The 24,715-nt window shown below is 46.5% G+C and overlaps 1 protein-coding gene across 3 annotated transcripts in view; it reads left to right on the top strand.

Moving 5' to 3' along the window:
- Positions 1-24,715, top strand: part of LOC126547028 (endothelial lipase-like) — a 70,836-nt gene that overhangs the window by 33,569 nt on the left and 12,552 nt on the right. For 2 of the 3 annotated variants that reach the window (XM_072288957.1, XM_050194847.3), the window contains one exon: positions 17,985-18,176. The exons of the other annotated variant lie outside the window; for it this stretch is intronic. In XM_072288957.1, the coding sequence (XP_072145058.1) occupies positions 17,985-18,176 (192 nt within the window). The remainder of the gene's footprint in view (positions 1-17,984; positions 18,177-24,715) is intronic. 3 annotated transcript variants of the gene reach the window in all.

Raw genomic sequence — 24,715 nt, 5'->3', positions numbered from 1 at the left:
CTCGGCATAATTTCGTCAAGTGTTTTTCGCCACATAATGAAATGGCTGAACCAAGATGTAGGACGTCACGCTTACAGCAATGTCGGAGGCAAAGTTGCAGGGTCAGAAGCTGAAACGTATGAACGGTGGCTCACAATCATGATTTCTTCATTTATTTTTTTATCTTTTACGCTTGGGACTGCAAGGCCCGCCGTCTTGGTTAAGTCAAGCGTGCTATGTGGAGAAATGAAACAACAACAGTTGGCACAAGGTCTGTCGAAATTCCGATGTCTTAAATAATTTGTAATTTGTTCCTTCACTTCCATCCGACCACGTGTAACCTAATATGGGGTTTATTAAGACGCTTTAAGCCGGCCGCGATTCACCACCCGCGCCTAGGAATTTGCCACTTTTGACTGCTGCTGGGCCCCTCAGCTACCAGATGTCGGCACTGCGAGGTGACTAACAAATGACGCAAAATGCAATGTTTGGTAAGTGACTAAACAGACACGAGTTAGCGTGAAAAAAAAGCCGCAGCTTTGCCCGAAATATGAAGTAATAATAGTGATAGCAAAGTATTAGAAAACTACACGAAGCACACGAAGGTTCGCATATTTATCCGCCATATAAACTACAGTAAACATTAACTTAATAAATTAACAAGCACGATGTTACATTCGTACAGCTAAGCATGAACAGATCTCACTCGATGACCATGAACACTCGCTGTCACAACACTGGGGTGATAAAGACCACAGGCAGCTGGGAGCGAACGTTTCGGGCTGCCTATCGCTTCACCACGTCCCGGGAACTTAATATTCGGTGACCTCCAACACTAGGCATGTGAAAACACAGTGCGCATGAAGCCATCAGCCATCTCGGCTTGCACTTCCTTGTAACCGCCCCAAATTACCTCCAAAATATGCACGTGAGCTGCACGTGCGGTCAGCCACGTGGGCGGCAGCCATACGCAGCCATGGTCCGGCTAAAAGTGGAGATGCGCTCTCTCCTCACCTAGAGCGCAATTGATAAGGTGATCTCAAACATTGGGAGCCCGGGAAGACTGTGCGCACCAATGCACGATCCTTCTTTGCTCACCTTTGCACGCTTTCCCTCGCACCCACAGCATACGGCGCACGGGGCGCGAAAGGACCTTATCACATTTGGACTTTATGCCGAACGTCACGGCGACGGCAACAAGGGCGGTGATAATTCGCCTAGAGTGTCTATACGCTTGCAATTCAAAAAAGGAAAATATAGCTCCTGCGCCGTAATCGAACGGCCGACCTCACGTTTGTGTTATTAGTAAGTTTTAATGTGTTCATCGAATCGGTTTGGGGCATGGCCACAGTGGGCGCGGCAGCTCACCAGGAGTGTCTGCGAGCCAGGACGCTATTTCTCTAGCTCAGCTGTTTTCTCCTAATTTCTGCGTACATCTTTGGAGAGCCGCCATGGTTCGTGGCACGGATGAAAGTTGCGTCCCCTTGCCTCTGCTGGGGATGGCGACTTCAGCGGCGGCTGCGTCTAGGAAGCGTACCGGCCTCCAGAGCGACACCGACGGCGATGACACCAGAGTCTACTCGCTCAGCAGTGAGGACTTCTCCGATGACGCCTTCGAGCTTGTGTGGAGCCGCAAGGCGAAACGAAGACACGCCACCAAGGCATCCATGTCTTCGAGCACGCCAACGGTAAGACCAACTCGGAATACCGTAGTCAGTACCATTCTATTTGTACCAGAACTCGCTACCGACAACCTGAGGAGACTCAACAGACAGTCTGTCTGGGTGCAACTTGAAGCGGCGGCACCCCATCAAATCACGGACGTCAAAGTGAACCCACGAAAAAATGTGTTGGCTATTGTCGTCCCACATGAGACTACGATGAGAAATTTGAGTCAAGTTACAGAACTTGGCGGCAAAAAGCTCCGCTCGTACATCCCCCTGGACGGTGGTTCCACTACTGGCGTTATCTAAGACGTGGACGTCTCCATCTCCAGCGCTGGCTTGCCGATTCTAGTGACGCCTGCCGTTGCTGGCGTCACCATAACCCATGTGTATCGTCTCGGCAGATCCCGCTGTGCGAGAATAACTTTCAAGGGCGAAACTCTCCCTTAGCACGTCAAGGTGGGTCACTTTAGGCATCCTGTGCGACCATTTATCCCAAGGCCACTCCAATACTGTAATTGTATGAGGCTGGGACACGTGATCGCCATGTGTGGGAACACGACAGTTTGCTCACGCTGCAGCGAGCCCCACGCTGCAGACTCTTGTGCAGCCACAGTTCTCAAATGCACCAATTGCCTTGGGTCCCATGACGTTTCCTCGAAGGACTGTGCCAAAATGAAGAAGGAAAAGACGGTCTTGAAGCAGACGGCGAGAGACCGCTCGTCTCGTCGAGAAGCTGTTGCGGCCGTTAGAAAGTGACGCTCCCGGCGCCGTCGGACTTCAAAGAACGATGATGCCTCTGTGAAGAGTATGCCCCATCCGACAGCACCTCCTCATTTGCCCCCTAGGCCTGGCGGAATCGAATCTAAGTCTAACAAGGTCATCGCGGAGACCAATACAACTTGGGGCGCTATTCTCGACACGCATGGCGGCTGCGCGGCCGTCATTATCCGCCATGTTGACTCTCTGATTGGCTGTGGAGAGCTCACGTGCCTTAAAATTTGTGCCGGGAAACAGAAGTTTTGCAAAATGCAATTTTTCGCTTTCATCAAGATGACGAAACGTGACGTGAAGCTGCAAATTTTATCGACTAATACATTTTCTTGGTCCTTGGCAGCTATATTGCGACGTTAGCGCTTCAAAAAGAAAGTGAGCGGTAGTGTACAGAAGCCAGTGCAATGCATCTGCAATTTCGCCAATAGGTGGTGGCGATCCAAGATAGCCGCCATGTCTTCTTACTGATTGGCTGAAGGAATATTGCCTGAAGCCTGAAGGAAACGGCCCACAGGAAGGGCCGTTTCGTAAACGTCGATTTGACGTTGCGTGACGTTGCGCTGGGCCGCCATTGCATAGATTTTCCACCATAATTTGTGGTTCGACGTTCCGCGCGAATTATGCTAATTATGCTGACAAGGTCAAGCCCTACGCACGTGTTAAGGGCTGCCTCGGTGCACGTCAACAGCAGCAACAATTGCCATCGCTGGGGACCATATGGTCCAGACACACGTAGCTGTTGACTCTCTCAGAGCGCACATTCGCCATCTGTCAAGGATCCCCGACCATCATTTGGCCTTCCTACCAGCCAAGAGACCTCAAGCGACCTTTTCAAGAGTGATTAACGCTCATAAAGAGTGCATACCGTCATATTTTACACCGGCGACGAAGCCTTCATTTCCCCTGTGGTGCCTACGACAGCCTCAAGCGAATTTTGCTATTCCTGGAATTGCAAAGAAGTCCGATCATCCATCGCCGGCTCTGAAGCAACTTACGCTCCTATTACTGCATCAGACGTATCATGACCCCATACATATACATACCGATGGTTCGACCTCCCGTACCAGCTCAACTGCCGCATTCGTCGTTCCAGCCAAGAAGGTTACAGTTAAATTCAAATTGTCGCATACGACTACATCTACATCGGCAGAGCTTGCAGCTCTCCATGCCGCTATGATGTACGTCAGCGAAGAGCCAGCAGAGAAATGAGTCGTATTTTGTGACTCTAAGGCAGCTCTTCACAGCATCAAATCTGCATTACGTCACAGAACTTACGAGCACATGACATCTGACATCAGGGAAGTGCACCACCATGCTCTGGAAAGAGGGCACACCATCATACTTCAATGGATTCCTGCTCACTGTGGCATCGTCGGCAACAACCTAGCTGACAAGGCTGCCCGGTCTGCCTACGAAGATACTCAGACGCGTTCAATACCTTTGGCGAGGTCGGACGCTGCCAGGGAACATCGCCTACATGCACGCAAAGAGTTGCAAGATCTCTGGAGTTCAAGTGCCTTCAATTGCCGATTATATAAACTGGACCCCATGCTACGGCTACAACTGCCATCATGCCTTTCTCGCGGCGAAGCAACCTTATTGTACCGCTTGTGGCTGGGAGTAGCGTTCACGAACTCATACTCCTATCGTTTGGGAATGGCCGAGAGGCCGATGTGCGATTCCTGTGGGTGCGAGGAGACCATCGAGCACCTATTGTGTACCTGGCCCCGTTACGATGTACAACGCCTCTCTCTGTGTGAAACTGTACACCGACTCGACTTAAGACCATTCACCGAGCCAAAGATACTCGGACCGTGGACACACCCGTCACTGGCAAGAAAAGCGAATCGTGCATTAGTGCAATACCTGAAGTGCGACGGCTTAAGAGACCGTTTATTGTGTCCCTGTGCATAGTGTCCCGCCCACACGCACTCACCATCATCATCATCAGCTTGGTTACGCCCACTGCAGGGCAAAGGCCTCTCCCATACTTCTCCAACTACCCCGGTCATGTACTAATTGTGGCCATGTTGTCCCTGCAAACTTCTTAACTTCATCCGCTCACCTAACTTTCTGCCGCCCCCTGCTACGCTTCCCTTCCCTTGGAATCCAGTCCGTAACCCTTAATGACCATCGGTTATCTTCCCACCTCATTACATGTCCTGCCCATGCCCATTTCTTTTTCTTGATTTCAACTAAGATGTCATTAACCCGCGTTTGTTCCCTGACCCAATCTGCTCTTTTCTTATGCCTTAACGTTACACCCATCATTCTTCTTTCCATAGCTCGTTCCGTCGTCCTCAATTTAAGCAGAACCATTTTCCTAAGCCTCCAGGTTTTCGCCCCATACGTGAGTACTGGTAAGACACAGCTGTTATACACTTTTCTCTTGAGGGATAGTGGCATCCTGCTGTTCATGATTTGAGAATGCCTGCCAAACGCACCCCGGCCCATTCTTATTCTTCTGGTTATTTCAGTCTCATGATCCGGATCCGTGGTCACTACCTGCCCTAAGTACATGTATTCCCTTACCACTTCCAGTGCCTCGCTACCTATCGTAAACGGCTGTTCTCTTCCGAGAATGTTAAACATTACTTTAGTTTTTTGCAGATTAATTTTGAGACCCACCCTTCTGCTTTGCCTCTCCAGGTCAGTGAGCACGCATTGCAATTGGTCTCCTGAGTTACTAAGCAAGGCAATATCATCAGCGAATCGCAAGTTGCTAAGGTATTCTCCATCAACTTTTATCCCCAATTCTTCCCACTCCAGGTCTCTGAATACCTCCTGTAAACACGCTGTGAATAGCATTGGAGCGATCGTACCTCCCTATATGACGCCTTTCTTTATCGGGATTTTGTTGCTTTCTTTATGGAGGACTACGGTGGCTGTGGGGCCGCTACAGATATCTTTCAGTATTTTTACATATGGCTCATCTACACCCTGATTTCATAATGCATCCATGACTGCTGAGGTTTCGACTGAATCAAACGCTTTTCCGCAATCAATGAAAGCTATATATAAGGGTTGGTTATATTCCGCACATTTTTCTATCACCTGATTGATAGTGTGAATATGGTCTATTGTTGAGTAGCCTTTACGGAATCCTGCCTGGTCCTTTGGTTGACAGAAGTCTAAGGTATTCCTGATTCTATTTGCGATTACCTTAGTAAATACTTTGTAGGCAACGGACAGTAAGCTGATCGGTCTATAATTTTTCAAGTCTTTGGCGTCCCCTTTCTAATGGCAATAGGATTATGTTAGCGTTCTTCCAAGATTCCGGTACGCTCGAGGTCATGAGGCATTGTGTATATAGGGTGGCCAGTCTTTCTAGAACAATGTTCCCACCATCCTTCAACAAATCTGCTGTTACCTGATCCTCCCCAGCTGCCTTCCACCTTTGCATAGCTCCCAAAGGGTTCTTTACTGCTTACGTCGTTTATTGTGGGATTTCAAATTCCTCTAGACTATTCTTTCTCACATTATCGTCGTGAGTGCTACTGGTACTGTATAAATCTTTATAGAACTCCTCAGCCACTTGAACTATCTCATCCATATTAGAAACGATATTGCCGGCTTTATCTCTTAACGCACACCTCTGATTCTTACCTATTCCTAGTTTCTTTTTCACTGTTTTTATGGTTCCTCCGTTCCTGAGAGCATGTTCAATTCTATCCATATTATAGTTCCTTATGTCAGCTGTCTTACGCTTGTTGATTAACTTCGAAAGTTCTGCCAGTTCTATTCTAGCTGTAGGGTTAGAGGATTTCATACATTGGCGTTTCTTGATCAGGTCTTTCGTCTCCTGCGATAGCTTTCTGGTATCCTGTCTAACGGAGTTACCACTGACTTCTATTGCACACTCCTTAATGATGCCCATAAGATTGTCGTTCATTGCTTCAACACTAAGGTCCTCTTCCTGAGTTGAAGCCGAATACCTTTTCTCTAGCTTGATCCGGAATTCCTCTAGTTTCCCTCTTACCGCTGACTGATTGATTGGCTTCTGATGTACCAGTTTCTTCCGTTCCCTCCTCAAGTCTAGGCTAATTCGAGTTTTTGCCATCCTATGGTCACTGCAGCGCACCTTGCCGAGCACGTCCACATCTTGTATGATGCCAGGGTTAGCGCAGAGTATGAAGTGTATTTCATTTCTAGTCTCGCCATTCGGGCTCCTCCACGTCCACTTTCGGCTAACCCGCTTGCGGAAGAAGGTATTCATTATCCGCATATTATCCTGTTCTGCAAATTCTACTAATAACTCTCCCCTGCTATTCCTAGAGCCTATGCCATATTCCCCCACTGACTTGTCTCCTGACTGACTGACTTGTCTGCAGCCTGCTTCTTGCCTACCTTGGCATTGAAGTCGCCTATCAGTACAGTGTATTTTGTTTTGACTTTACCCATCGCCGATTCCACGTCTTCATAAAAGCGTTCGACTTTCTGGTCATCATGGCTGGATGTAGGGGCGTAGACCTGTACTACCTTCAATTTGTACCTCTTATTAAGTTTCCCAACAAGACCTGCCCCCCTTTCGTTAATGCTATAGAATTACTGTATGTTACCAGCTATATCCTTATTAATCATGAATCCGACTCCTAGTTCTCGTCTCTCCGCGAGGCCCCGGTAGCACAGTACGTGCCCGCTTTTTAGCACTGTATATGCTTCTTTTGTCCTCCTAACCTCACTGAGCCCTATTATATCCCATTTACTACCCTCTAATTCCTCCAATAACACTGCTAGACTCGCCTCACTAGATAACGTTCTAACGTTAAACGTTGCCGGATCAGTGCTCACTTTCTCCCCTTTTCCTTTTTCTATTCCCCTTTCCCCCACCCCCAGTGTAGGGTAGCAAACCGGATGCTCTTCTGGTTGACCACCCTGCCTTTCCTGACTGTTTTCTCTCTCTCTCTCTCTCTCTCTCTCTCTCTCTCTGTCTCTTCGAACGCGTATCGCACTTCCAGTCGTTGTCGACACCGAAAGAGCAACGCCAAGCAGACGACAAAGGCAAGTAATAGCCTCCGAAGCAACCAACGCACAACGCACTCGCGCGCGACGCCCGCGTGTCTCCGGGGTCGCGCGACCGGCGCGCGCGGCCAGGGTCGCATGCCAACAGCCAAGCCACAGCAACGGAACCTAAAGCGGGCTGCCCCTTCGCCGGTTCCACTCTTAACCAAAGACGGGTTCGCTTTGGAAATGATTGACCGATGCGTGACGTGATCGTAATTTGCGGTGCCACCCCGCTGTCTCTGACGGCCTGTAACGCAAGCAACATTTTGACCAATCAGATGAGGCCAAGTGAACCGGTTCCCTTCCGAACCGTTATAATATTCAGCCCCAGGTCCGCACTATTAAAGCCACAGTCAAAGCCAGAGCGACAGCGGAAGTCACAACCGAAGCCGTAGCCGATGCCACAGCCGATGCCACAGCCGATGCCACAGCGGATGCCACAGCCGATGCCGCAGCCGACGCCACAGCCGGAGCCGGTGGCACAGTCGATGCCACAGACGAAGCTGGAGCCACAGTCGATGCCACAGCCGGAGCCGGTGCCACAGTCAATGCCACAGCGGGAGCTGGAGCCACGTCAACTGATACAGCGGGGCACCGCTTTAGGGTGCACAGCGTGGGTTCCTGACAACTTGCCCGCAGAAGACCGGCAAGTGGTTATGATGCTCAGATCCTTGATGAATACTTTTCGAATGTTATTGAATAACCTGCACACTCCGTCAGCGCGAAGTGCAATGCAAGTGTTGGATGCTCTCAATTCAGTACTTGCAAGTCTTGAGTAAGCGTCATGGCTCACCCACGGCATTCTATTCGCACTGAAGTCAAAAAGGCTTGCTTTTACTTTAACGATACACTGCCACGTACTGCAACATACTGCTGACGACAAGTGGCTCCATGGTGTTCACAGGTGACTTCAACGTGCATACCCATCTATGGGGAAGCACCAAAATTAGCCTCAGACAGCAGAATGACAGCCGCCTAATGTATCGGCGGGGCACTTGCTTGGACTTGACTGATTTCAATGCGTTTTGCTGTGTGCACACACAGTGTTCTCTCTATTCCGTTTTCCTCTTTCTGTTCCCCCTTCCCCTTTCCCCAGTGTAGGGTAGCAAACCGGACGTTCGTCTAGTTGACCTCCCTGCCTTTCCTCTCTTTGCTATCTCTCTATCTCATGACTTTGTGACTTAGTGTTTCTAAAGTGTTTCTAAAACAATTTAGAAACACTTTTCTGGCTGTTTCGAGGCACATATATCAGGGAGCTGAAAGCAAAATCTTTGCACTTTCATAAGACCTCTGGAATATTGCAGTAGACACCATAGTTTCTTCGCAAAGTAGTTCTCACTTCCGCCATAGAATTTACCACAAAAAGTCGCAGTTTTCTGCGAAAGGCGAAGCATTTTTAGCGATAGCAAAGTACTAGCCCTTTCTCCGCGCACTCCGTGTTAAATGGACCCAAATAAACCGATTCTTTTTATTAGTTCAAACAAATATACATGCAATGAAATATCCATAAATATGCTACTAAATATATTTGCCTTCAAAGAAGGCTTTGAAGCAGAATATTTTTTTAATATTAGCAAAAACTTCTTAACCGCAATGCTAATAAAAACTTCGCTGCGTAGATTCATAATTCTAAGGTTAGCTGAAAATATATCTTCTTAGCACTAATATAGAGTGACATGGCGACTTTGATGAACCCCTGCATAACTTGGCTTCGACCGTTCTAAATGTGGGCCTTTTTGTGGTACACTTCAAAGCAAAAAAATTCTGCACAGCGCCACGCCACACTCTTCGCACAATATCTGGCTTTCTTTCGAGTGTTTCTCTTCCTATGAGCTGAAGATCGTTTTAGCCCACGAACCATTTTCTTGTTGACTTTTGACTTTTAGCATTTGTCGGAATTTACTTCGCGAAGTGGGGAACGACAAGCTGTAACATGAGCAGCTAAAGATTTACATTGTTTTTTTTTTTTAGATTATGGTCGGGAGTTCTCATACCTCAGACTCTCTACAACATGACAACTGAATTTGGAAAACTGGTTGCCAGCACAAAAGCGTGCTGCTCTGTCGTGTCACCTAACGTGCAATATAAATAAATGCATGCAGTCAACGCTGAACAAACGTGCTCCCTAAAGTCGAACTCGGCCCTGCATGATTTGGTTCGGACGGGCCCAACTCCCCCTCGGTAGGAGCAATACAAATTCAAACGACCACACTTGCTCGTCCTTGGTAGCGAAAGGGTTAGACAACTACACGAAGTAAAATTCGTAGTTTTATTCGCCTTATAAATTACAGTATACATTTGCTTACTAATTAAGTTAACAAGCGTTGTGTCAAGCGCCCACAGGCAATCATGAACGGATCTCACTCGATGACCGCGGGCACTGGCTGTCACAACGCTGGCGTGGTGAAGAGCGGCAGCAGCGGCAAGCGAATTCTCCTTCGTGTTGCCTGTCGCTTCAGCGCGCACTGGGCGATCAAAAACACAGCGCACATGAAGCCACCAGCCAACTCCACCATCTCGGCTCGCCAATCTGTGCACTCGCCGCAGACTACCTCCAAGATAAAGTGCGCGCAGCCGCTTCCGGGCCCTCCTCCTACGCACCCTCCCCCTAGCGCTCGAAAAGATGGCCTATCAGCGCCATCCTTCTCAGCTCACCCTCGCGCGCTTTTCCGCGCTATTGGCCTCGAGCTCCACCACTGGAAAAGCTGGCGCCACTGTCGGCGTGACGTGCTAGGAGGGATCACGTGGACATAGCGGCCGCGTCGGCTGCTTCGGTCGCGCCGAAGCGAGCTGAAAACGAGTTTAAATTCCCTCGTACGCTGCGGTCCTCATTTAGTGGCGAAATTTTCCCGCTTCGAGTGTCTCCTTTACAACGCTTGAAAGCACTACAATGGGTAGTGGCTGCCTTTGAAGGCGCGCAACATGGTAGGCTACTGCTCGGTGCCGCAGGGCCGGACGCACGTAACGGAGGCCGGTGTCAGCCTTATTCACACGTAGCCGCAGGACAAGAAGCTGCGTGAAGCTTGGCTGGCGAAACATAAAACCGGCAAACAGTCATCGGCTACAACTCGGGTATGCAGCAAGCACAGACGCGAGGAAGATTTCTGCTACGGCGCCCGGTCTGCGATGTTCTGAAAACGCGCACTGACACGCTCGCCCGAGTCCGCTGCTCGACTAATGTCGTGACGGTTTGGTCTATGAACTTGTCGATGCTATAGATACTGGCAAGTTCAGTGGAGTGGAAAGGCAGCGGTAAGAAGCACATTTAAGAAAAGCATGGCATATGGTCATGTTTGTGTTATGAATTAATGCGCTAAATTACAAAAAAGGAGCAGCGGGAAATTGCACGCTGAGAACACCGATAAACATACAGTGCGACGCAACTCGAGAAATACTATTGAAAGGTCAAAGAATTTAGAAGAAAAAAAAGATTGAATCGTCGCGACGGCACATCACAGTCCCCGTAGGCGTCGAAGTCTCTACAATGAAATTATTTTTGAACAGCTGTGATAGCGCCCACGCAACAATGGTTGCTTGTATACTGTCAAATGCTCATATTCTGCTGCCTAAATCTCATGGCACGGTGCGAAAACGCGCGCGCGGTGAAAACGAAACAGTGCGCGGACAAGCATGCAGACGCGCAGTCGGTCGCTGCGAATCTGCGCGATCGCTGCATTGAGGCTTCGTTTTATTACACTCCATTTAGTTATACAAACACTATAAGAACATATTTCACATAGTTTGCTCTCAGCGTTTACCTACCTTTCACGCAAGAAGCCAGTTCGGGAGACTCCATCGCGGCGACCGCGCGCAGTGGCGTTCACTGTACGTATTTGGTAAAGAAATAGCGTCTGTAAACGATTGTGTGCTTTCAGTTTGTCCAAGATTATTATTTAGACAGTAATGAACTTCTCTCGTTTCGAAAGTACTTACAGAAATGTCCGGAAGAGCTCGCGCATGGTGTTTTCAGTGAGCGCTGACAGCAAAACCTATGAGGAGCGCGCCACGTGATCCCTCATAATACGCCAGCGAGGCGCTTCCGATAGATGGCGACTCCGTAACTCCTCGCCGCCAATACAGTGCACGGCGTGAGGCCGCAATCTTATCGCACTTGGACTATACGAGGAACTCCACGGTGACGCCGACGCCGACGGCGACTGCGAAAATTCGCCTGGAGTGTCCATATAATGGCTAATGCAATAAAATTACTTGACGGGAAACTCAAATACATTCTGAGGCTTTTCGTGCAAAATCATCATCTGATTATGAGGCACGCCGTAGACGAGGACCCCGGATTCATTTGACCGCTTGCTTTATTGCAACAGCAATTATATGGACACTCCAGGCGAATTTTCGTCTTCGTCGCCGCTGTCGCCGTGATGCTCCACATAAAGTCCAAGTGCGATAGCATCGTCGCATGTCGCCAGCCATTGTAGTGAATGCGGCGGCCGCCTTCCTTCGAGGATACCTCAATCATTATGAAACATCACGATTAGCGCACAGCTGAGATTGCTGAGGCCCATAACATAGTCAAGAACAGGAACATTTGTATTAGTCAGCCGTCAGTTTCCTTATGAAACGAAGAAATCGCGTTCATTGATTGCTTGTGAGTATGTGATGATTTTTTACATGTAATCCACATTACTTTCATGATTACTGTCTATATAATCTATTTCTTCAAGTAAAAGCTTTCACTGGAAACATATTAGTTGGTGTCTGTTACCGCCCCCCTGAAATGTCCCTTCCATTTGTTGATAAACTACGCGAAAGCTTTGTTACTGCCATGCAGAAATGTTCAACTAGTTATGTTTATCTGCTTGGCAATTTCAATTTTCCCCAAATCAATTGGCCATGCTTGTCATCATCGTGCAAGCACGCAATCGATTTCATTGAATTAACCTTGGTCTTAAATCTTTCTCAGGTAATCAATCAACCCACCCGTGATAATAACCTTTTAGATTTGGCACTAACTACTGCACCTGAAACCATGTGTCCTGTGTTAATTTCGGACGGTTTTAGTGACCATAAGCTGCTGCTGCTGACTCTCCCGATACCCATGTTATTTACTGGATTTCAGTATTAAAAAAATTCGGGATTACAACAAAGCTAACTACGTTGCCATCAACACTGAACTTCGGTTATTTCTCAGTGACTCATTCTTGCCGTCTTTTTCCCAATGTTCCGTTAACGAAAACTGGATACATTACAAAGACAAATTACTCGCTCTTGCAGACAAATATATTCCGTTCGTTTCGGCAGCCAACGACAAGTCTAAACCGTGGTTCAATAAAAAACTTCGAACACTACGTAATAAAAAAAAAAGTCTGTACCGCAATGCTCTAAACCGTGCAAGCGAGTCCTCATGGAGCAAGTACAAAAGTTTTCTTAGTGAATGCACTTTAGGCTTACGCACTTCTAAAGACAAGTACTTCGCTCACGACTTACCTTCTCTCCTGAAGACTAATCCGCGAAAATTTTGGCAAACGTTAACACCCGGTCACACGTCCGATATTTCCCTGCTAGACGACAAACAACAACCTCTTTCAGACGAGGAATGTTCATCGCTATTTAATGCATATCTTTCTTCTGTTTTTTTCAAGGGAAGACCATTCCGATCACAGTGGTTACGGATTACGATTACCCATTTATGGCACCCATAAATATCTCACTTGAAGGCATTGTTAGCCTCATTAACGAACTTAAAACAGCATCGGCCTGTGGTAATGACAATATTATCACTATAAGCTATTAAAAAACGCAGTATCTATTTCAAGTGCCATTCTACATCATATCTTCAAGCAGTCCTTGTCACCTGGTGTCTTGCCCGTGGACTGGAAGATCGCGAAGGTTGTCCCCATTTTCAATACTGGAGATAGACAGAGGCCTGAACTATCGCCCAATATCGCTAACATCTGTGTCATGCAAACTACTTGAACACATAATCGCCTCGCACATTTACTCGCACGTAGACAAAAATAACTTTTTCTTTCAGAAAGAGCATGGCTTCAGGAAAGGTCTATCTTGTGAAACACAGTTACTGGAGTTTACCACCGATCTACACAGCAGTATGAACAACAGTCAACAAATAGACGCCATTTTCCTGGATTTCTCAAAAGCATTCGATCGCGTTGCCCATTGCCGGCTCATTTCTAAAATATCTCATCTAGGTATCGACTCACTAACCCTTTGTTGGCTTAGAAACTTCTTATCGCTTCGTCGCCAATTTACCGTTGTTAACAACTGTACTTCTTCGATCACTGAGGTCACGTCTGGTGTACCACAGCGGAGTGTGTTGGGGCCTCTGCTTTTCCTATTTATTAACGACCTACCTTCAAACGTTTCCTCTTGCATACGACTGTTTGCCGACGATTGCGCTGTTTACCGACCGATTAATTCCATTAACGATAATACCGCCTTGCAGCATGACCTTCACATTATAACCGACTGGTGTAACATATGGAAAATGTCTCTTAACCCTTACAAATGTAATAATATATCATTCTCACGCAAGCGCACTAGCTCCATATTCACATACACCATAAATAACACGAATCTGTCACGTACCACTACTTACAAATACCTTGGTGTAAACCTCACTAGTAACCTTTCTTGGTCTTCGCATATCACTACAATTTGCGCAACTGCATCTAAAACGCTTGGCCTTCTGAGGCGCAACTTGCAAAATTCATCTGCTGACGTGCGTAAATTAGCATACTGACGTTTGTACGCCCGCAATTAGAATTTGCATCCGCTGTATGGTCCCCACACCAAGAATATTTAATAACCATGCTGGAACGCATCCAGAACAGAGCTGCCCGGTATAGCTCAGACTTTTGGTCGAAAGTCCAGTACAACGCAGATCAAGCTCGATATTTCTTTACAGCCCCTAGACATCCGACGGAAGTTTTCTTTGCTGTGTTTATTTCACAAACATGTTCATTCCGATAAGCCATGCATATTACCCCTCGAAACCCCCGCCCGTACGTCTTTAAGATTACATAATCATTTTAGCTTCAACTGCATTTTCGGTAAAACCACTGCTTTCAATTTATCTGCTGTACCTCGTGCCATATCCCACTGGAATGGTCTTCCCGATGATATCGTCTCGATAACTGATCGTGAAATATTTCGTGAACGCCTGTGCGTGCTTTTTACATGATCTCCTTCTTCTCATATATCTGCTATGCTTGATCATGCTGTGCTTTGTTTTGTTTTTTAGTTCAGCCACTGTACAGTTGTCTTAGATTTATTTTTGAGTGCGGCGCTTCCTCAATCCAGCGTTTTAACAGCGAGTGTGCGTGGTCAACGAGGAACATGTGTTCATGTTTGCCTGTGCACGCGTGACACCATGCTTGTTAATTTAGTTAGTAAGCGAATGTTCACAAGTTTATAAGACCGATGAAACTACTATCCTTACCTCCATAGTTGTCTAATAATTTGCTATCGCAATCGATGCCTTGTGTTTTGGGCGAAACTGCGGCTTTTGTTATATTGTTAGTATTTAAGATCTAGAAACATGGGAAGGGACCTGAGGTATTTTAACGTGCTCCTAAATCTAGGAGGAGCTGTAGGGAGACGGGGTGTTGCTTGCAGCAGGCGGACTTAGCCTTGCAAAAGTTGCCGGCAATTGCTCCGCCTGAACGCCACCTTCAACCGCGGTACAGCCTCCAAAAACAAGTTAGCTGGGAGCCCAATATCTTGCGCGCTTTCCGAACCCCGACGAGCCATAGAGCTCACAACTCACTTTCTAACCCTGTATCACGGAGGAACTTAAGGAGAAGCCGAAACACCTCCCTCCTAAACATACAATGTCGTCACGGGAACAAAAGGCAACTTGCATCTGAGTGTGCTGCGGTCTTGCGCTTAAGTCCATCTATTAATTTCTTACGTTCTGCTTCAAATTCAGGACACTTTAGTATACAGCGTTCCATGTCCCCAAGAACTTGACAATGCACGCACCACGATGATGGGCTAAGTCCTGTCTTGCACCGATAAGCTGCAGTTTGCGATAACCCTGTGCGGATGCCATAAAGGAGAGCTGCATCAGTTCTGTTTAGTCCTTTAATCACCCAAGGTTGATGCGGCGGAGACCTCAACGAATGGAAGTGTCTTAAGATTGCCTTCTTCACATCTCTTTTTGCGTCCTGAGGACCTTTCTTCATGGACTTGAACTGTAGTGCTTTGCGCACCAGACTGTCAGCGGCCTCGTTGCCTGCTACGTCGATATGGAAATGTACCCAGTCAAACATGATGGTAAATCTAAGCACGCAAGCATTTTTAAATTTTGCCCCCATGGAAATGCGACCGCCGCAGCTAAATTAAAGCAGACAAATCTTGCGCTAGTGTCTATGGCAGCTGCAAGCGTCGCAATTTAGCCAACATAAGAAGAGTGGGCAGTACATGGATACGGATAAACTTTGTCATTCTGGCTTAAAACCACCTTTAAAAATTCTGCGTGGCTCTGCTATCGCAAACACCAACGGAGCTGGGGTAAGGCCAGTAAAGCAGTGCCAATTAAAAAATTGTAGGGTTTAACGTGCCAAAACCACTTTCTGATAATGAGACACGCTGTAGTAGAGGACTCCTGAAATTTCGACCACCTGGGGTTCTTTAACGTGCACCTAAATCTAAGTACACGGGTGTTTTCGCATTTCGCCCCCATCGAAATGCGGCCGCCGCGGCTGGGATTCAATCCCACGACCTCGTGCTCAGCAGCCCAACACCATAGCCACTGAGCAACCACGGCGGGTAAGGGCAGTAAAGTAGTGCCAAACCGCACACTTAGTCTCTAACTTTTGCTGGGCTTCCCCCAGTTCCGAGCATCTCTGGTGTTTGCGATAGCAGAGCAACGCATTTTTTTTTACTGCGACAAAGAGGACCACCGAAGCGAGCGCGCGGGTTTTTATCGGAGATCTATGACGTCGCACCACCTGTGTCCCCGCCGCGCCGCTCCTGCTTCCCGCTAGGCTCCGCCCACCGTCGCCGCGTGGGTATGCTGTGCGTCACTCTCTCTCAGCTCTCTCTCCCCCAGCTCGGCGAAGCTGCGAACGTCAAGAGAAACCCAGCGAGGTTCTAATAGCTCTACTGTAAAAGACAAAAAAATATACAGGAGGGAAGACATGTGCAATAACATAAAGACCGCTGCCTTGCTGTTTGAGGCCCGAGCTGACTGCCTGAGGGCAAAAACATATCGGAGTAAATATTTGTAACACGATGAGGCATGTGTCTGCTGCAGCAAAAGTCTGGAGACAACTCGTCATATCGTAATGGAATGTCATAATGTTCAGCCAGCTAGGCCCGTAGATAACGTCCACCATCGAGAAGCGCTGCGGTTCAATGCGCTTAGAAGTGTTCGCCAGTCAGCGGTCCAATAAGCAAGAGATATGTATAGTATTCATGAAAAAAAGCAGGGAAGATATTGTGGCATAATCGTCACAGGTAAAGGTCGCTTGCCGAGATAATGCCGATAAGCAGATTGCTAGCTCACAAAGGTTGGGTAACTGTCGCCATCTGAACCGATTTAAAGGCGATGCCATCATAAATCATCATCATCATCATCACCTAATTTCTGGGACCCTATAAGGTACAACTATTCTAATCTGTTTTATTCCAATCCATTGATGTCAAATTTACGTAACCGCCAATGCAAGGATCGGGTAGCGTTGTTTGAACAACCCAATCAAACGCTCTCCTCATTTTAAGAGGTCACTTTCGTTCGCTTTCGAAGCGAATAGCATTGCCTACCTTTACATGTATTTCTTATCTAATTGACTGATAAGAGGCGAGGAGCACGCAGAAGTGGAGAGGAGTTGGTGGCGCCGAGCTAGCGCAGTAAAAGTAGATAATCTGATGAGGAGGGTGGTGCCGGCGTCTGCGATTGGCCCGTTTCCCCTTGCTTAGCTTGCGGTGGCTGGTCGAAAATTATGGCGGCTTGCAACTAAAGGTTAAAATTCCTGCTAAAGCGGATCCTCAGCGCTCAAGAGTTGGCAGAGAGATGCCGTATACATTCCGAAAGGGGTCGATAACGTTATGTTGCCACACAATTTTTTATTATACGCAAATAAATCCGCTCTCTCGGGAAGCTCCGTGTAGCTAGTGCCAGAGCGATCGTCGAGTAGAAGTCGTATATTCCTTTCGGAATCAGTTTCAGTTTTGTTCTGCATATTAATACATCTTTAATGCGTACACGTCACATTAACGTGGTAAGCTTTAGCAGTTTTGTGACGTCACATGGCAGACATGAGAATTTGGAGAAGTCCAAAAAGATTTTGACCAATCACGGAAAGCTAATGGGGACAACGGCGCAGGATCGAAATGTTTTTCTTTTGTTTGATCTAGGCATACTTAATCAGTGAGTACACGTAAGTTGGGGAGTTTTGGCTGTTTTCGCAGCGTCGTGTGACAGACAACAGAAGTGGGGGTGGCCCAAAAACTTTTTAACCAATCGTGGAGGACTGATTGCAGAAATGGAATAGAAACAGTTTGGAATAGCTTGACGTTATAGCGCCCTTAGGCTTGCCCATCATTCTCAAGCTTTACTAACGCCGACTCACCTCGGCCCAGCACTGGACCCAGCGGGCCCGTTGTTCAACGACACCAACGTGTGCGTATGCCCTGAGGACGCGGCCTTCGTAGATGTCATCCACACTAGCGGCGGCTACGAGCACCAGCCCTGGCAACTGGGGCTGCTCAGGCCAACAGGCCACGTGGACTTCTATGTGAACGGTGCCAAGGACCAACCCGGATGTTACGGCTGTGAGTCACCTGCAAAGTGCTACCGCGGGATGGGAACTCTAAACACAAGTCTAGAACAGGTTTATAGGTGCGCTCCTGCAAAGCTTCGTGACACGGTTCTGTTCAAGTACGAACAAAAGCAACGCAACACAGTCCTGTGATAGCCAATAACACTTCTCGAAACGAAAATTCAGACGCAGTACGTCGTTCACACGAACAGTTATGTGGCACAGAAACTCGTAAGTTTAGTACGCCCTCAATATCGAAAAAGTCCGAACGTCAACGCGCTTCGGTCTCAGAAGTGTACAACGCAGCTTGCTTTTGCTTCCACTTGAACGTTACTGTGAAATCGCGATAGTAACCGTCGGCTAAACTTCGCACCGGTTAAAACAGTGTTACGAAGAACGTTCGTTTGTAAACAACTCTGTCTTGCACTTGAACAAAGGCTACTACACCCCTTTCGGACATAATTTCAGCCACCAACTCCCCAAACTGTCCAAGGAGCTCCTTAAAGTAGGTCCACTCGCCTCGTAGGAATAAGTAGCTCGCTGTGGTTACGACGAATACGGCTTGATCGAGTTTCATTCTGCGGGCAGAGAGTGTACTCCGGGCAAAAACTCATCTATAGGCGTTATCGTTTCCACTACTAACCGTCGTAGTCATGGCAACGGGACAACCCAGCCATGTGATGGCAGGGAAGGGGGAGTCAGGTGCGTTGGGTTGGAAGCAATAGGATTTCGGTTCGATAGGAATCGGTTCAGATGGCAGGGCTACGAGTTATTACTTGCAATCGATTTCTTTCATTCATAATTTTGAAACTGAACAATTACATTTACTAGGAACCGAGTGCCGGCAATTCGATCAACATTTCAGTAGCCACTTGTTGTGTTACTGTGTTACATCATTCAGTGAGAAAATCCGTACAACTCATATGCTTGTGAACATGGCGCCAAACAAATATCTAATTAAAGAAGCGTTTTCATTGTGTAAAACAGAACAATAAAATCCTGCTAACACGTGTCAGGCCAAGCGCGTGGTATTTTTTTCTCGTAACTTTCACGAGGGCAGAGGATATAAAAAAAAAAAGCTGATAAGTTAGGGAATACTCCACTATCACCATTACGGCATGGTGACGCAGCAAAATGTTAAATACAGAACGCCAAGCTAGTTTGTATGTATATCGACAATATTCACTGCTATAAGTATACCGAATAGCAATGCATTCAGAAACAAAAATAAAAACATCGTTAACGTATACTCTATAAATATGATACTGTTAAAAAGTGACTGTACAAGGCAATACAGAACACATAAAAAATGGGTAAACAAAATGTCGAAAGGAATGTAACATCGACCTAATCAAATAACCTTTTTTTTCTGATTGCTCTATGATTTTTTCAGGCTGTCATGGATAACAACTGAAACCAACTACATCTTTAGTGAAATATAGATAAAATTGTAATCAGTTAATTTCTGCAACTTGCAAGAGATTGTAGATGTAGTCAATGCACCTGTCTTTGATAAATGTAATTGAGATTACCGTGCTTTAGAATCCAGCACACCAGCGCCTGCTGATAACCAGAAAAGACATGCACAACTGGCAAAATGAAATAGGACGCAAATTCTTTTGTGGATGCCAATGAGAACAGAGGGCTTGTGTGACACAAGACGGGGTTTCACTTTTACTGCATGTACAAAAAAGAAACGCCATATTTGTTTACAAGCATAACCAGACAATCTGGTGATGATTTCCAGAGTTAAGCTCCAGGTTGTAATTGGTACACTCAGCATAAGTTTGCGCTCCACAACCACTCAAATCGCTCGTCAGCTGGCTGTCGCCTGCTGCTGTCTTTTTCGCGTTCATGGAGTAGGCTACGTTGCCTTTAGTGCTCACGTATCATCATCATCATAATCATCATCATCATTATCAGCCTGGCTACGCCCACTGCAGGGCAAATGCCTCTCCCATACTTCTCCAACTACCCCGGTCATGTGGTAATTGTGGCCATGTTGGCAAACTTCTTAATCTCATCCACCCACCTGACTTTCTGCCGCTTCCCTTCTCTTGGAATCCAGTCCGTAACCCTTAATGACCATCGGTTATCTTTCCTCCTCATTACATGCTCTGCCCATGCCCATCTCTTTTTCTTGATTTCAACTAAGATGTCATTACCTCGCGTTTGTTCCCTCACCCAATCTGCTCTCTTCTTATCCCCACCCTTAAGGTTACACCCATCATTCTTTCCATAGCTCGTTGCGTCATCCTCAATTTAAGTAGAACCCTTTTCGTAAGCCTCCAGGTTTCCGCCCCGTACGTGAGTACTGCTGAGACACAGCCGTTATACAGTTTTCTCTTGAAGGATAATGGCAACCTGCTGTTCATGATCTGAAAATGCCTGCCAAACGCACCCCAGCCCATTTTATTCATCTGATTATTTCAGACTCATGATCCTGATCCGCGATCACTACCTGCCCTAAGTAGATGTATTCCCTTACCACTTCCAGTGCCTCGCTACCCATCGTAAACTGCTGTTCTCTTTTGAGACTGTTAGACGTTATATTAGTTTTCTGCAGATTAATCTTTAGACCCACCCTACTACTTTGCCTGTCCAGGTCAGTAAGCTTGCATTGCAATTGGTCCCCTGAGTTACCAAGCAGGGCAATATCATCAGTGAATCGCAACTTACTAAGGTATTCTTCGTTAACTCTTATTCCCAATTCTTCCCAGTCCCGGTCTCTAAATACCTCCTGAAAACACGCTGTGAATAGCATTGGAGAGATTGTATCTCCCTACTTGCGCCCTTCTTTATTGGGATTTTGTTGCTTTCTTTATGGAGGACTACGGTGGCAAAGAAAAGACAGGGATGTTAACCAGAAACTCAGATTAGACATTGCAGCTGTCTTTCTATACAAGAAGGCTACGACTCAATGTTATCTTTTTAAAGCACGTTCTTTTCACTAAAAAACTTGCAGAAATATTTGACTGGATGTTCAGCATTGCCACAACTGGCTCCTGGACGTGGCTATAGGAGTTTGTATTGCAACATCGCGTCACTCAAGTGGTTTTTACATGAGCAAATCCACTTTTTTGGTGTGTAAGAGATTTGCTCCAACGTGCGCCTTCTGGCTTGTTTTAGGGAATTTCGTTTGGCAACCTATTTTAATTCGTGTGTTTGAAATAAGCTAACGAGAGAAAGAACTTCCCCAGCAGTCCTCTACAGCTTTGATGATTCATTGATTAAATTATGGGGTTTAGCGTCCCAGAGCAACTCACAGGCTTGTGAAAAACGTTCGCAGTGGGGAGCTACGAATTAATTTCAACCACGCGTTTTTATTCAAAGGGACTGACAACTGGTCACAATGCGTTGTGGGGTGCTCATGAAAATGAAATGGACGATGATTTATAGTGATAGAATCCAGCACGCCGTTTGCGATTTAAGCAGGAATTATAATTTAAACACATCTCTGTAAGGTGCCTTGTGGATGTCTCGCGCTGAAGATGCCCTCTCGGTGAGCGCATATTTCACCCCTCATCTTTTAAGAGGTCCAATACATACGAGCATTTGTCTAGCAAACCAGGTTTTTTTTCAAGGGAATTTTCCACGTCTCAGTAATTTCTCTCGTCGTATTCGAGTGCTGATTGCCGTGTTATAGTTTGTTAACGAAGCTTTCCCTCGAGTCTAAATATTTTAAGGCAGTTTTCCTAGCCTCTAAAGCCGCTCGAGTTCGCTCTTCTCCTTGAGCGGCCATTTTTCCTAGAAAGTATGCCTTCCAACTACTCTGCCCTTAAACTGGCTCTCTCAACTACTACACGCAGAGACAAAGCAACAGCGCGCGCATTAGATCCCATAGATGAGATGAATATTTACAATTAGTATTAGGGTTAAAATTATATTCGAGTGCTGATTGCCGTGCTATCGTTTGCTAACGAAGCTTTCCCTCAAGTCTAAATATTTTAAGGCAGTTTGTCGTGTGCGTATCGTGGCTACGCACGCTTATATCGCATTCCGTTTCTCTACCACGGCTGCGCTTTAAAACCACGGCGCTGCAGTTTTTGCTTTTCTTTTCTTTCTTCTTCTCCGCCCTTAAACTGGCTCTCTCAACTACTACACGCAGAGACAAAGAAACAGCGCGCGCATTAGATCCCATAGATGAGATGAATATTTACAATTAGTATTAGGGTTATAATTATATTCGAGTGCTGATTGCCGTGCTATCGTTTGCTAACGAAGCTTTCCCTCAAGTCTAAATATTTTAAGGCAGTTTGTCGTGTGCGTATCATGGCTACGCACGCTTATATCGCATTCCGTTTCTCTACCACGGGTGCGCTTTAAAACCACGGCGCTGCAGTTTTTGCTTTTCTCTTCTTTCTTCTTCTCCGCCCTTAAACTGGCTCTCTTAACTGTACTACACGCAGAGACAAAGAAACAGCGCGCGAATGCGATCCCATAGATGAGATGAATATATATATATATATATATATATATATATATATATATATATATATATATATATATATATATATAGAAAACTATCAGTCATAGCTCTCGTAGTATAGCCCTCTGGGCCGTTTCCTTTTTTTTTTCGAAAGTAGTCCTATTGGGGTTATTATAATTACACGAAGGTACTTCGCCCTCATCAGCAGCAGTCCTTGGTATAGTTATTCTGGCGGCTAGCTTCCCACGCTATGCGTGCCGCCATCGCACCTGGTTAAGCTTTTCCTAGACGCTAGAGCTATGCGTTGTCCGCGCAACCTTGAGCGATCGGAAAGCACGTTTCCCCCTCTTGGCCGGCGGAGAAGGGATGCTTCGTTCCGGCCGCGAAGCTCTCCACATCTCTGTAAGGTGCCTTGTGGATGTCTCGCGCTGAAGATGCCCTCTCGGTGAGCGCATATTTCACCCCTCATCTTTTAAGAGGTCCAATACATACGAGCATTTGTCTAGCAAACCAGGTTTTTTTTCAAGGGAATTTTCCACGTCTCAGTAATTTCTCTCGTCGTATTCGAGTGCTGATTGCCGTGTTATAGTTTGTTAACGAAGCTTTCCCTCGAGTCTAAATATTTTAAGGCAGTTTTCCTAGCCTCTAAAGCCGCTCGAGTTCGCTCTTCTCCTTGAGCGGCCATTTTTCCTAGAAAGTATGCCTTCCAACTACTCTGCCCTTAAACTGGCTCTCTCAACTACTACACGCAGAGACAAAGCAACAGCGCGCGCATTAGATCCCATAGATGAGATGAATATTTACAATTAGTATTAGGGTTAAAATTATATTCGAGTGCTGATTGCCGTGCTATCGTTTGCTAACGAAGCTTTCCCTCAAGTCTAAATATTTTAAGGCAGTTTGTCGTGTGCGTATCGTGGCTACGCACGCTTATATCGCATTCCGTTTCTCTACCACGGCTGCGCTTTAAAACCACGGCGCTGCAGTTTTTGCTTTTCTTTTCTTTCTTCTTCTCCGCCCTTAAACTGGCTCTCTCAACTACTACACGCAGAGACAAAGAAACAGCGCGCGCATTAGATCCCATAGATGAGATGAATATTTACAATTAGTATTAGGGTTATAATTATATTCGAGTGCTGATTGCCGTGCTATCGTTTGCTAACGAAGCTTTCCCTCAAGTCTAAATATTTTAAGGCAGTTTGTCGTGTGCGTATCATGGCTACGCACGCTTATATCGCATTCCGTTTCTCTACCACGGGTGCGCTTTAAACCCACGGCGCTGCAGTTTTTGCTTTTCTCTTCTTTCTTCTTCTCCGCCCTTAAACTGGCTCTCTTAACTGTACTACACGCAGAGACAAAGAAACAGCGCGCGAATGCGATCCCATAGATGAGATGAATATATATATATATATATATATATATATATATATATATATATATATATATATATATATATATATATATATATATATATATATAGAAAACTATCAGTCATAGCTCTCGTAGTATAGCCCTCTGGGCCGTTTCCTTTTTTTTTTTCGAAAGTAGTCCTATTGGGGTTATTATAATTACACGAAGGTACTTCGCCCTCATCAGCAGCAGTCCTTGGTATAGTTATTCTGGCGGCTAGCTTCCCACGCTATGCGTGCCGCCATCGCACCTGGTTAAGCTTTTCCTAGACGCTAGAGCTATGCGTTGTCCGCGCAACCTTGAGCGATCGGAAAGCACGTTTCCCCCTCTTGGCCGGCGGAGAAGGGATGCTTCGTTCCGGCCGCGAAGCTCTCCACATCTCTGTAAGGTGCCTTGTGGATGTCTCGCGCTGAAGATGCCCTCTCGGTGAGCGCATATTTCACCCCTCATCTTTTAAGAGGTCCAATACATACGAGCATTTGTCTAGCAAACCAGGTTTTTTTTCAAGGGAATTTTCCACGTCTCAGTAATTTCTCTCGTCGTATTCGAGTGCTGATTGCCGTGTTATAGTTTGTTAACGAAGCTTTCCCTCGAGTCTAAATATTTTAAGGCAGTTTTCCTAGCCTCTAAAGCCGCTCGAGTTCGCTCTTCTCCTCGAGCGGCCATTTTTCCTAGAAAGTATGCCTTCCAACCACTATCTCCAAACCGACTAT

The sequence above is a fragment of the Dermacentor andersoni genome, chromosome 1, assembly GCF_023375885.2.
Source record: "Dermacentor andersoni chromosome 1, qqDerAnde1_hic_scaffold, whole genome shotgun sequence".
Taxonomy (NCBI): domain Eukaryota; kingdom Metazoa; phylum Arthropoda; class Arachnida; order Ixodida; family Ixodidae; genus Dermacentor; species Dermacentor andersoni.
The sequence above is the reverse complement of the archived record's forward strand: the minus strand, read 5'-3'. Positions and strand labels throughout refer to the sequence as shown.